The sequence below is a fragment of the Halyomorpha halys genome, unplaced genomic scaffold (assembly GCF_000696795.3).
Source record: "Halyomorpha halys isolate HHAL.00 unplaced genomic scaffold, Hhal_1.1 Scaffold268.1, whole genome shotgun sequence".
Lineage (NCBI taxonomy): Eukaryota > Metazoa > Arthropoda > Insecta > Hemiptera > Pentatomidae > Halyomorpha > Halyomorpha halys.
This window is the reverse complement of record NW_027112076.1, coordinates 87,957-101,532: the sequence shown is the minus strand read 5'-3', so window position 1 is coordinate 101,532 and position 13,576 is coordinate 87,957. Positions and strand designations below refer to the sequence as shown.

The 13,576-nt window shown below is 28.9% G+C and overlaps 1 protein-coding gene across 3 annotated transcripts in view; it reads left to right on the top strand.

Annotated features, from left to right (window-relative positions):
* The window catches only part of LOC106680564 (coiled-coil domain-containing protein 50), a 13,387-nt gene extending 4,252 nt beyond the window's left edge, over positions 1-9,135 (top strand). For all 3 annotated transcript variants that reach the window (XM_067050040.1, XM_014420350.3, XM_067050041.1), the window contains exons 4-10: positions 753-822; positions 1,392-1,483; positions 3,535-3,634; positions 4,889-4,996; positions 7,823-7,926; positions 8,012-8,076; positions 8,808-9,135. In XM_067050040.1, the coding sequence (XP_066906141.1) occupies positions 753-822; positions 1,392-1,483; positions 3,535-3,634; positions 4,889-4,996; positions 7,823-7,926; positions 8,012-8,076; positions 8,808-8,962 (694 nt within the window). In that variant the 3' untranslated portion in view covers positions 8,963-9,135. The remainder of the gene's footprint in view (positions 1-752; positions 823-1,391; positions 1,484-3,534; positions 3,635-4,888; positions 4,997-7,822; positions 7,927-8,011; positions 8,077-8,807) is intronic.
* The last annotated feature ends 4,441 nt before the right edge of the window (positions 9,136-13,576 follow it).

Genomic DNA, 13,576 nt, shown 5'->3' with positions numbered 1-13,576 from the left:
TCACGAAGTTATTATAAACAATGAAACTTGGTTAGCTTGCTTTTTGGATAAATAAAACAAATGAATATTAAAATGATACATAAAATAAAAAATATTAAAAACCCTTTTAACATAAAAATATACTATTTACACAAAAAGAGCATATTACAATACATACAAAATGAAAATTATTTAAAATAAAGTCATGAAAATAGCATAGCCCTGTTCCCTTATGAATTCTCTGATCCCAGATCGCTGCTGTAATTGTGCAGAGGACTTTCCGTTCAAATTTCCAGATTCTACTTTCTAGAGTACCGGCTTGAGCCCTTGCAGCCATATTTCAGAGTGGGCTTTATCATGACGTACCCCCTTGGTTTCAGTTTTTTCAGGATTTCAGTATTTTAATAAAGAGAATTCTCTGTTCAGGCTTGTTATATGCTGGTCTATCTCAATCCATTGATTATTTATTGATGTTATTGTGGAGCTGAAAATTAAATTAATTAGAGGTAGCATTTATTTGAGCATTGAGTTGTAAATAATCAATATCTAGTTTCCGAGGTCAGAGATACTTATTATGTTCTTGATTTATCAAACATTGTTTCATGAAGGGTTAGGGCAACATGTAGTATGTTTAAAACATACAATAAGGATTTTCTTGAGCTAAGGAATACTAAGTGACCTTTATTGATTATTATTGAATATTGGGTCACATTAAATTAATTTAATGTAGAATTTTGTTAGGTTATAAAATTATAATTGTATTATTTTCGCAGTGAAGAGCGTGATCGAAGGATAGCCAAGGAGTTAGCTGTGGAGCTTACTAAAAAAGAACTTAGTTCTAAGGTAAGTTTGTACAGTATTTTTACTCATTCTTTTTTTTTTTTTTTTAATTAAAGTTTTATATCATATGTATCTAGTAGTATTGTCGTTCAGAGATTAATTATAAACACCACTTAGTTTCTTAAATGATAATTATTTACTTTCACCTTTTTACTCCAAAAAAATAAATAAAATTGTCGTTTAATGAGAAATATCCGTTCAGGGAAGTTCCTCTATATTCAAATAGTAGGAAGAAGCTTCTAATGCTGCATTTCTTTCTCTTCAAGCCGATATTAAAGTGAATACTATTTGGAGTTTTTCTTTCTCTCAGAAGATTGTTAGTTAACCATATGTGCTTTATTGTTGGAATATGGTCGTCCGGGTGGCGGTCAAAAAAGGTACTTGAAATAGCATAATATACTATTTATTGGTAACCAGGTAAATAGTTTTTTCTGCTATTTTGTGTGCCTTTTTTTATGGGAACCAGCACAGTCTTATACTATAAATTTTTTTGTTATGATAAAGTTGCATTTAAGTGAAATATAATCAAATCCTTTCAGAGTGACTTGATTTTACAAAGTATTGTGTATTAGCCAGCAGGAGACATGAATGAAATCGGATTGCCCCCGGCGCCCTTCTCATATTCACCCCCACCGATGCCTATCGCATGCTCATCAATGTTGAGGTAACAGCTCAAATTATAATTGCTGAATTAGCCTCTTGTATTCATATCTAGTTGGATTTCTTAATAGAACAATTTCAAAATTATATTTGTAACTGTGGATACAATTAAAATAAATCTATATGAGAAGATGATTAGGGGTGCGGTCTGGGAATAACTCGAATAAGTAGAAACTTATATATTAGTGCCAAGGTTTCGGCAAGAATTTTTCGGCATTCATCAGGGCTAAGAACAAAAACAAGATAACAATGATGATTAAATGAAATTAAAAAAAAAAATTTCAGATAATGGAGGTACATAAGTAATATTAAAGAAAATGTATGGTATAAGTTTTATAAAAATATTGAAACTATATATAATGAAGTACAAAGAAAAAATAATATCAAAATTAATAGTGAATAAAGAAAATAGTTTAGATTTGAGAATCAAATAAATAACTATGTTTACATTATTGGAAATTTATAAAAAGTTGAAGTATTAAAGAATAACCTAAGTGTGATTAATCATTTAGTTGATTCTCATATCTGTATTATTTTCTTTTTTCATTCCTAATTTTAATATTACTGTTTCTTTGTACTTTATTGTATATAGTTTCCATATTTTTATAATACACCATGCATTTACTTCCATACTACTTATGTAACTACATTATCTGTTATATATTTTTTTATGTTACTCTATTTAATCATTATGCTTTGTTTTCTTGTTTTTGTTCTTAGTCCTGGTGAATGAGCCTGAAATTTAGAGAGACGTTGGCACTAATTACTAAGTTTTTACATATTTGTGCTTTTCAATAACTGCACCCCCGACCATCACTATCTCCTCATATATATTATCCACGTTAATCTATCTACTCATTAAAGAATAAATCAATGACAATAATCCCAATTAATCATCAAATATATGCTGTAAATATATTCATGTTACACAAATTATGCACTTTCTATCCGTAGATCACGCACAAACCCATCCTCTTATATTTCTTCACATACAATAATACCATAAGATTTAATACAATTTAACTATCTTTAATAATAATTATATATCTTTGCTAGTAAATTAAAACTTTTTTTATTAATTTTTTCCTTTTTATTTGAATGTTATATCCTTTGAACATTGTTTATAAAAATTTGGGTGTTGTATAGGTTTTTTGAATTATTAAAAAAACTACTGAAAAGTGAACAAGCTTCTGAGAACCTCCAAAAAATATTTTCAAAACTTCAGAACAAAGCACATTGTATTAATTATCATATTGCATCTGGTATTAATTATCAGATATCAGTGGTTTCTCAAAATACACTAATTACATAAAATGTATATATTTTTCTTAAAGATTGATTCTATATGTTTAAACGTTTGAAGGCTTTATAGAGAAGACGGACAAATTTTACTAAAATGATTAGAATCGTTTTGGAGCTATAATCTATAGATAAACTTGTTTTTTAAGTGATATTCAATATAGTATCAAATTTGGTACACAGGCATCGGCAATCGAAACCCTACATAATAAAAGTACACCTGTTCATGAACTAATCATGGTGCAGACATGCTTATGGCCAAAAGTGCGTTTTCCTTTTTAACTCAAGGTGCTCTGAAACTGATAGATCTGTTGAAAAATGGAATTTGAATGTTTGACCAAATTACTATACTCTCCTTATGTAACTAGTATGAAAAGTAAAAATAATAAATGGAAATAAAAAAAATATATAAATCTAATATTTCAATGCAAAATACAGTTGGGTTTTCTTATGGTAAGCAGATTATCAAAATGAAATACTTAGTATATATAAAGAAAATTTGATGTATATTATATTCATAAAATAATTCTTTTATGGTTTTAATAATTTATAGAGCTTTGTGCTAGCCGTTTTTATTAAAAGCTAAGTATTGCACAATATTTAAAATCACTTCTATGATTTATTTCTTTACTAAGTTCAAACTCTTTTGAGAGATTATTGTAATTTCTTGTATCTTGGTGGAAATATTTTTTATAATCTAATAATGTATGACGCACTAATTAGCTGAGTATTTAAGTTTGGTATTTTAATTAATAGGTTGCCTGAAAGCTTGAGTGATGAAGACGAGGACGACCATTGGCCACCGCCTCCAGAGATCTCAGATATTCAAAAAGAAGAACAGGAGAGGTTAGATAAGGTAAAGCTTTTTGTTGATATAAAAATTATCTGTTACATTTCTTTTGGATAATCTGACTTAATTATTTTAATTAGTTATTAAAAGGAATTCATATTCAAGCATCACATTTTTAAGTCATTTCAAAGTTACATTTTTAACAAATTTATTTTAGGACCCTTATATGTCACATGTGTATGTAATAAGTTACGTTGCTGAAGAAATTAAATATTTTTATTAAAAATATAAATTTAAAATGGTGCTGTTAAAAATTAATTTAAATTTAAAATATGCCTAAAAAAGATAAATGAAAAGGAAATTTACCTAATAGTCTAAAAGATTAGTTTGTTGATAATATTTCCAATTTTTTTTTTTCTTAGCTACATAACTTTGAAAAACCTTAAAATGAGGATTGCCAATACATTCAAAAATATCAGGTGGATGTGAAATTTGATACTGATAAATTTTTTCCCGTATATTGTAAAAGAGGTAAGATGAGTTGAAAGCCGAGGGAGCTAAGAGTTCTTGTATTATATTCTTTATTAATAATGTTATCAAGTTTTAATCAGCATACAACTAATAATGGAATGTAACTATTTTACATTACTTTAAAAGAAGTAATATATGTTTAGAATAAGTGTATATATATTTGTATTCAACTAATCCTATATATTCCAATTAAAATCTTGAATTGTCATTTGATTAATTTCTGTACTAGTCAGCTTATGTTCTGTTGCAATCATCAAGTATCGAAGAAATTTCAGCAGAGGTAGTCAAAATATACCCTACTGTGGAGACGAGTGTAAATCTAGTAGCACGTGTTTATTTCCGTGACTAGAGTTACACTCGTCACTGCTTTGGTGGTAGCTCATCTAATTACGTTCTTCAGTATGATCATCAAACAGGTATATGATTATTTTTTTATTTTATTAAGAACTAGAAAAAAGGTACAGTTCCTTCAATTCAGTATTTTGTTGCCTTCTGAATTTTCCAGTTTTTGTTTTTATTTCTCTTATATCTACTTTTCCATTTTTACATCTCCTGTTCAAGCAACCTCAACATTGCCCTAACTATGAAAACTAACACATATTTCGTTTATTTTTATAATTTCTGTATGTTATTTCGGCACCGACCAATATATGTTATCATTATCATCTGGTTGAACCAGTACCCTGTACTTTTCTGAATAAAAAAATCGATGTATAAATAATATATTTTACTTATAAATAAAACAATTTCAAGAGATTATAGAATATTATTTTATGTTTTTATCCACAGGAACTCGCTGCTCGGCTTCAGCTAGAAGAGGAACTGAGTGAGGACTTGGATCGTAAGTTGGCCATTGAAGCCCAAGATGAAGAGCTTGCCAGGCATCTTCAAGAGAAGGTGATTAGTTCCATTATGCTTGAATTAATCTTGTTTTGCATTCTGATGATATGTGGAATACAGTAATGGTTTTGGCCTCCTTTAAGTAATTTAGTGGCTGGTCCCATCTTATTAGCTGTTACTCTCTCCCTCTCAACATAATATATGTTTATTTAACTTTAAATTTGATTATCGTTAAAATTGATTAAACTTTAATCTTAATTTTTGGATTGATATATAACTTTAAAACAGACTTCGAAGAGGGGCTATACAGTATTATAGTACACATACTATACAGTATAAATTATTTCTTGATATAATTTAGAAACAGATCCCTGACAGGGACTTAATTAACGATAGATACCCTAATGTGGTTTCCATTCTGTTAAAGAGTAATTTAATTAAATTTATGTTGGCAAAGTTACATATAGAAAAAAATAACTTCAATAATATGTACAAAAAATAATACAGAATATATAGGAGAACCTAGGCGAATCCCTGTATTTTCATTAGATTCAGATCTTTGTAAAGAGGTTTATTTTGTCAATGACTTAAATATATATGCATTCATCAAGCTCTATTTTGCAGCCTTAGGTTTATTAATACAGTCTTTCAGTATGCTTTGCATTTGTTTATTTTTTTATGATCTATATCTCCTACATATCATACAATGACAATATAAATATTGAATTTTCATTATTAGTTATAGCTGAAACTAATAGCTAAAGTTGCCATGGATACAATATTTATTAATCAATAGTTCATTCATGAATAAGGGTCGTATCCATGGCAACTTTATCTATTAGTTTCAAACTATAGCTAATTTTGCCCATATCTGATAAATGGAAGAGAGAGGAAGGTGTTAAATTGAAATGAATATAATAACTTCTGAAATGTAAATCTTTTTATTTTACAAATAAAAATTCTACACCAAAATTTATTTATTTATTAAATAAAACCACAAATTGTATCCAATACTGTCTCAACACTTTATTTCTTACTAGTCCAACGTTTCGGCTATTCCAGCCATCTTCAAGGACATCTTTAATACAAATCTCCTCACATTAATTTATAATTTTTATTGCAGGCTATTCTGCCCAGGTCATTTTCTTCATTTTAATTTTCAAACCTATTTATTTAAATTTTAAAACCATTAACTTTTATTTTTCTCTATAAAATTACCAACAATAGGGGTATTCATGATGTTGTGTTAAATGTTATATGTTTTACCATGTTAAATGTTATAACTATAGGATTGTGAGCAGCCCTATTTGAAGTCATGTTAAACGTTAAATGCATAAGAGCCCCTAGCGGATTTTCTCAGCAACTTGTTGTATAAGCCTTTATGTTTATAACCTTCCTTCTAGACCCTCATGTTATTGTTTACTTCAGTTTTGATTTAAGTAATTAATTAAAACATGCCTACAGTGAGTGAAAAGTGGAATTTGTGTGAAAGTTTAGCTTATGAGTGTCTTATTGATCTTCAAACTTGTGAAGAAGAGAATGAAGATGAGCTAATTGACAACTGTATTGAAAGTCACAACAACTAATATGGCGGCGATCTCAACTGGTCTATTGTGTGACGTCATTCTCGATTTAACTGACCAAGTAACAGACTCTCAGCCATGTTAAATGTTATTTCGTTTTACCACGGTAAAAGAAGGCAATTTTTTTCGATTTAACACGAGTTTTTCCATTTAACACGCTTTAACATAGATCATAAATACCCCTAATATAAAATACACCACCATATAACGAGTTTGTTATATGGTGGTGTATTTTATATTGTTGATAATTTTATAGAGAAAAATAAAAGTTAATGGTTTTAAAATTTAAATAAATAGGTTTGAAAATTAAAATGAAGAAAATGACCTGGGCAGAATAGCCTGCAATAAAAATTATAAATTAATGTGAGGAGATTTGTATTAAAGATGTCCTTGAAGATGGCTGGAATAGCCGAAACGTTGGACTAGTAAGAAATAAAGTGTTGAGACAGTATTGGATACAATTTGTGGTTTTATTTAATAAATAATTACCTTGTCTCAAAAAATTTTGAAATAATATTTAAAATTTATTTAGTTAAATTCAAAATTAAAATTTTTCTTTATCAAAGTTATGTTATAAATCAACATTTTCAATAAAAATTCCACTTCAATCTACATAAGATGCATACAGAGATAGACAAACATTAGCTATAGTTGAAAGTAATAGCTAAAATTGCCATGGATACGATCTTTATTTATGAAAGAACCATTGATAAATAAATATCGTAACCATGACGATTTTAGCTATTAATTTCAACTATAGCTAATTTTAGCCCAACTCTGGATGCTTATATAATAATTTTTAAATTGTAACCTTCGAAAAGTGTTTGTATTGATTTCTGATAATGAATTACTCAAATGCAAAATTATGTATAATCTTTTAATTTTTATGAGACTGGTTTTATTGTTTAGATAAAATGATTTGTATCCAAGTAAAGTCTAAAAAACTCTTTATTGTGTCATAAATTGGTGACAATCTTTATTATAAATTTTCACCTTGCATCTACGTTAATTTAAAACTAATTGCAGGATAATCTGCACAGGCCTATTTATTCACTTTTCCATTACGTTTCAAAGCTTCTTAACACTATTTGTGTTGTATCAATTGATTTGTTCGATAAGAATGCAATTTTTTTTTTAGTGAAAGCTTTAAATTTGCTTTGACGTAAAAGCAATTTTTGGTTGAACTTTGAAATTGTTTAAAACTATGAACTACACATGTCTGAAGTCTATAGGGGCAAAAAAAAAAACTTATATTGCTCATATATTATTATTATTATTTTTTTTTTATGTGTTAATACAGGAGAAGGCAAGAGCACGGAGGTGTCGAGAACGGGCTAGAGCGAAGAAATTGCAAGCCGTAACTGCAGCCGGTGGTACGCTTACACCTCAGCCGTCTCCGATCAGGTTAATATTATATTATATCGTTGGTATATTTGTACAATAATAATATTAATGTAATATTTTAAAACTTATTTGTTTGTTTTTTTAGGGCTAACGAGGTCCCGAACATTGCTATGGCAATAGATCCAACTTATACTCCTAACCAACGTCCAAGTTAGTAAAACTTTTTTATCAGTGTTCTTTATTTATAATAATAGCTTAATATAATTTAAGCTTACATAAATACACCTATCAACACGAATTTCGAGGTTGAGGATGGGTTCTAGTTTGAAGCTTCAATTTATTCTATGTAATCTATGAATGTAAGAAGGGATGTTTGTACCAGTTAAAGTTTAACCTTTTGAGCTCTGAATACTCCCAGCTGAAACAGTCCATGGGGACGAAGCTCGGCTAGCGCTGATTGTCACTGGGGCCAAAATACTTTTTCGCTACACTGAAGTCATTATTCAAGGCGCAAACAGTAATAAATAGGAAATGCCTTTCAATTAGCCAAAATAGTAAATCCTCAGATTTTCTTTTTCCTCCTGCCACGCTTCTACTTTGCGGATATTTTCGTAAAATATCTTTCATTAGCAATAAAGCAAATTCACTGTTTTTGTTTGTTACCAGTAAATTTTGATGTATAATATATGAATAATGACTAAAACTATTTTTCATACCATTTTATCGTCTTCCTTACCGAATTTAATGTATATAAAGAGAGTGACATAAAATGGGGTTACTGTTTCGGAGTTGAGGTTTTCATCTAAATTGTTTGTATTACATTCAAATTAATTGAAATATATAAACATGCTAATACCGCATTGGACTGATTTTTACTTTTTTCATGACATAATTAATTGTGGCTAATTAAAGTACTTATAGTGATGATATTGTTACTTCAGGTGGTAGCAGGCAGACTCCCGGAGCAGTTGGTACCAGTGGACCTTCAGGACTCACTCCCAGGAAGACCGTCCTACCTGGAGGGTCACCCCTGGCTCCGAGGAGTATCCTTCCAAGCAGGTCTCCGATGACCCCGAGGAGCAAGAATATCAAATAGTCCAATCTTCCCACCGAGGAATCAAAACTTTTCAGTCTAATTTACGTATTAATTATCAATGAAGCTATATTTATGTATTTATTACCACAACGTATTTTTTTTTTTTTATTTTAATACTTTTATATATCTTTATTTTTATATTAATTTTATTAAAGAAATATTTGCATTAATAATTTTCAGTTTTATTTTTTTACACTTCCTTAATGTATCCTAAATTTATTTTGTATTCTACCTGCAATGTTTACTCTGCAAGAACGAGCCAAATCTTCAGAATTAAATTGCTTACTGGAGATTCACAAATAGAGTATTTAAATCAACATGTGGTGTTGAATCTCAACAAAGCCCAGCTAAAAAATCCACTGGGAATTAATATATTCGTGGGTTGGAAATGGTAATTAAAAGAAAAAAAAACAATAAGTAAATGAAGCAACAATTTTCAAAGATGTGTTAATAATAAATTGTTGCAGCTACCGTATGAGATGAAAAATATTTTATATGTATGCAGAGACTGTTTATTGTATTAGAATTAAGCGCATGTATACAATAAAGGACCAAGCCCCCACAACACACTGTCAGTACCAGGGACCAAGTCCTCAAAGACAGAATAGCAATGAAAAAAATATGTACTTTCTCAGCTTTTAAAATGAAGTTTTTCTATACAAAGAACATATCCTGATATTGAAACAACCAAAAAAAAATCTGATAGAAGGAAATGAATTTTTTTTTTTAGTATTGTTATGGTTTTCATGGTGAAATAAAAATAATGGCGATATCTGCGTACACTACGTTTATTCAATATGAATTGGTGATAGTTCATCAGGCCCTGTGTCTTTACTGTTTGTATCAAAATATCACCATATAAGAGATGTAATCGTTAATGTTTTGTTTTGCTAAATTGTGGTGTCTTACTTCTATGGGCGGTCATTAACACTAGAACTATGGATATAGTGCAGTGTGTGACAGCTTTTCTTCAGCCCATCCTGGTTAGGAGAGGTAGCAGGGGTCATACTTCTGGGTAAGGTGAGATGGTAGCCGAAAAGGAGATATCAGACAATCTTGTGTTCTTCCAGTACGCTCAAGGACTACCTGGGTTTGAACTAAATTTTATTTTATATTCCTCTTTTGTATATTAACGTGAATTTAATTAATAAGGTCAAGTCAACCTGTAAGTTTTCTTTGTCTTATTAATTGATAAGAATTATTTTTATTAAACTTAAGTTCATATAGTTCTGCTTTTCTTTTTTATGCATATACACTGCTTTCAACTTGTTAATTTACTTATGATTTTTGGTTATTCACTTAATCCGAGTATTAAGATAATTCCAGAGGTGAGTAGGTATTTTCCCTAAGTTTGCTGTTATCTGCATGTAAAGGTATTCGCCAGTGGTCATAATTTGATAATTGTTTAGATAGGGGTATACTGTAGTTATATTGTGGGTATATTGGAGTCATCGTTTCGGGTTTTTGTTATTTCTAAGGAAAAAATAAGGTGGCGCCTAAGGAGGGATTTATTCTTTATTTTTTCGATTTTTTTTTTTTTAATTTTAACTAACCCCCTTCTCCACTAAGCGTGGGCAAATATGAACGATAAGTATATAACTAAAGGTAAGTCAAAATTTGGAGTTATAGTATATTATAAACAATAATGAGAATACATAATGAAGACAAAGAAATTGTAGATAACATACATTGTGGAATACTCTAGTTACATATATAACTGACATTATTAACACTCAAATGAATTTCAAACCTAATGAAAATAGAATCAGTTAAATATAAGCACTAGCAAGTAGGGATGGGATATCGATTTTGATATCGATATTATATAGGAACTAAAATATCGAAATCGAAAAATTAACAAATTAAAGTAATAATAATTATAAAATGATAACATAGGAAGACTTATTTAATGTCATACCTGATCAATATACATAAGAAACTCTTAATAACTATGAAACAAAGCTACACCACGACAACTATATCATAAACATAACAAATATAAACTACAATATAATTGTATTGTAGTAAATTTAAAAGATATTTTATTTCGATATTACCTTTTGTTGTAATCGATAGGGAATATGTCCATCAATATTCCGATATTATTTTTGGAAATATCGACATTTTCTTTAAAAAGACTAGAAAATTGTATAGAATAATTAAAAATGGAATATCAATATTTTATATTGATAATTACATTTTTATTTAGATATTTTCTATTTTTGTAATATTTATATGAAATTTTAGTAACATTAATCCGATATTGTTTTTAAAAAAACTAGAGAATTGTATAGGAAATTAAAAAATGAAATATCGATATTTTATTTTTATAATTACATATTTATTTCGGTATTTTGGATCGTTGTAATATTGGTATGGAATAGAAGCAACAATATTCCGATATTATTTTATCAACATTTATTGAAACAATATATCAATATTTTGTTTTATAGTTTTTTAGTCTTTTTTAAACAAAATATCAATATTTCGATAAAATTATATCGGGGTATTGTTTATAATCTTCCTTATCGATATTTCGATAAAATAATATCGGAATATTGTTGCTAATGTTAGAAATCAATAATTATAAAAATGTCAAATATCGAAATGAATTTGAAATTATCTATATTAGATATCGAAATACTATTTTTAAGCTTTAATATTTTCTTTAACAAAATATCAAAATTTAGATAAAATAATATCTGAACATTGTTCTTATATACCAAAATGATATTACAATAATACAAAATATCGAAACAAATATGTATTTATCAAAATAAAATATCGTTATTCCATTTTTAATTATTCTATACATTTTTCAAATCTTTTTAAACAAAATATTGATATTTAGATAAAATAATATCTGGATATCATTGCCACGAATATTTTCTCCGAAATATACGATTATAGTAAGAAATATACGAGTTATATTACATTGGAGTGTATATTATCAATATTTGTTTTATTTATATGGTGTGACTTTTTTTTAATTTATTTTATTTATTTTTTATAAACCGATACTTCGATATTATCGAAGAAAAAATATCGATATTCTGATATTATCGGTTACTTGATATCGATATCAAAATATCGGATATCGGAGACAAAATATCGATATCCCATCCCTACTAGGAAGGCAGTTATCGTCGAAAATGCCAAATATTTTTCAATTTTGCTCTTTTTTCCTAAAGCATGTACTCTTGGTATATTTAATTGAGGGTATTTTGTAGGAAATTTAATTGCGCCTCAAATGAAAAAAAGAATCAGTATATGAGCACTAGGAAGGTAGTTACAATTGAAAATGAAAAAAACATTTTCATTTTTTCCTAATGCATGTAGTTTTGGTATATCTACACTGCCAGGAAAAATGAAACCAAAAAGCGGGCTCAACTAGGGATGCGACATCGATAAAAAAACATACTAAATTATATAAAAATAATACATAAATAAAAACATTCATAGTTCAATACTAAAACATCGATTTTTTTTTTTAACCATTTCAGTAACATAAAGACTGTTCTAAAGACTACGCATGCTCCGGGCAGTCAGAAGTGCTTTTTCAATCAACCAATAGGACATGAAATCCAAAAAACCTCAATGTTTTAAAATATAGTTGCTTACAATACATTACCCAAAAAACATCGATGTTTTTGAACAACTATTTCAGAAACATAAGGTCTGTTCGAACGATCACGCATTCTACGACCTGTCAGAAGTAGGTTTTGGAACTAAGAATCCGACATCGACAACAAAAAACATTGATATTTTTAAAATATTATTGCTTACAATACATTACCCAAAATACATCGATGTTTTTGAATATCCATTTGAAGAACATAAGGTCTGTTACAACGATCATGCATTCTACGGCCTGTCAGAAGTGGTTTTTGAAACTAAGAATCCGACATCGACTACAAAAAACATCGATGTTCTAAAATCTCATTGGTTACAATACATTACTCAAAATACATCGATGTTTTTGAACAACTATTTCAGAAACATAAGGTCTGTTCCAACGATCCCGCGTCCTACGGCCTGTAAGAAGTGGTTTTTGAAACTAAGAATCCGACATCCACAACAAAAACCATCGATGTTTTTAAAATATCGTTACTTACAACGCATTACCCAAAAACATCGATGTTTTTTTAGTCGTCGTCGGATTCTTTGTTTCAAAAAGCACTTCTTACAGGCCGTAGGACGCGGGATCGTTGGAACAGACCTTATGTTTCTTAAATAGTTGTTCAAAAACATCGATGTATTTTGAGTAATGTATTGTAAGTAACGATATTTTAAAACATCGATGTTTTTTGTAGTTGATATAGGTTTCTTAGTTTCAAAAACCACTTCTGACAGGCCTTAGAATACGGGATCGTTGGAACAGACATGTGGAACACACAGATGTTTCTGTAATAGTTGTTCAAAAACATCGATGTCTTCTGGGTAATGTATTGTAAGCAACATTATTTTAATATTGAACATTGATATTTCAAAACATCGATGTTTTTTATCAATGTTGCATTCTTTTTTGCAAAAACCACTTCCGACTGTCCGGACTATACGTCGTCGTTGGAACAGACCTTGAGTTACTGAAATGGTTGTTCAAAAACATCGATG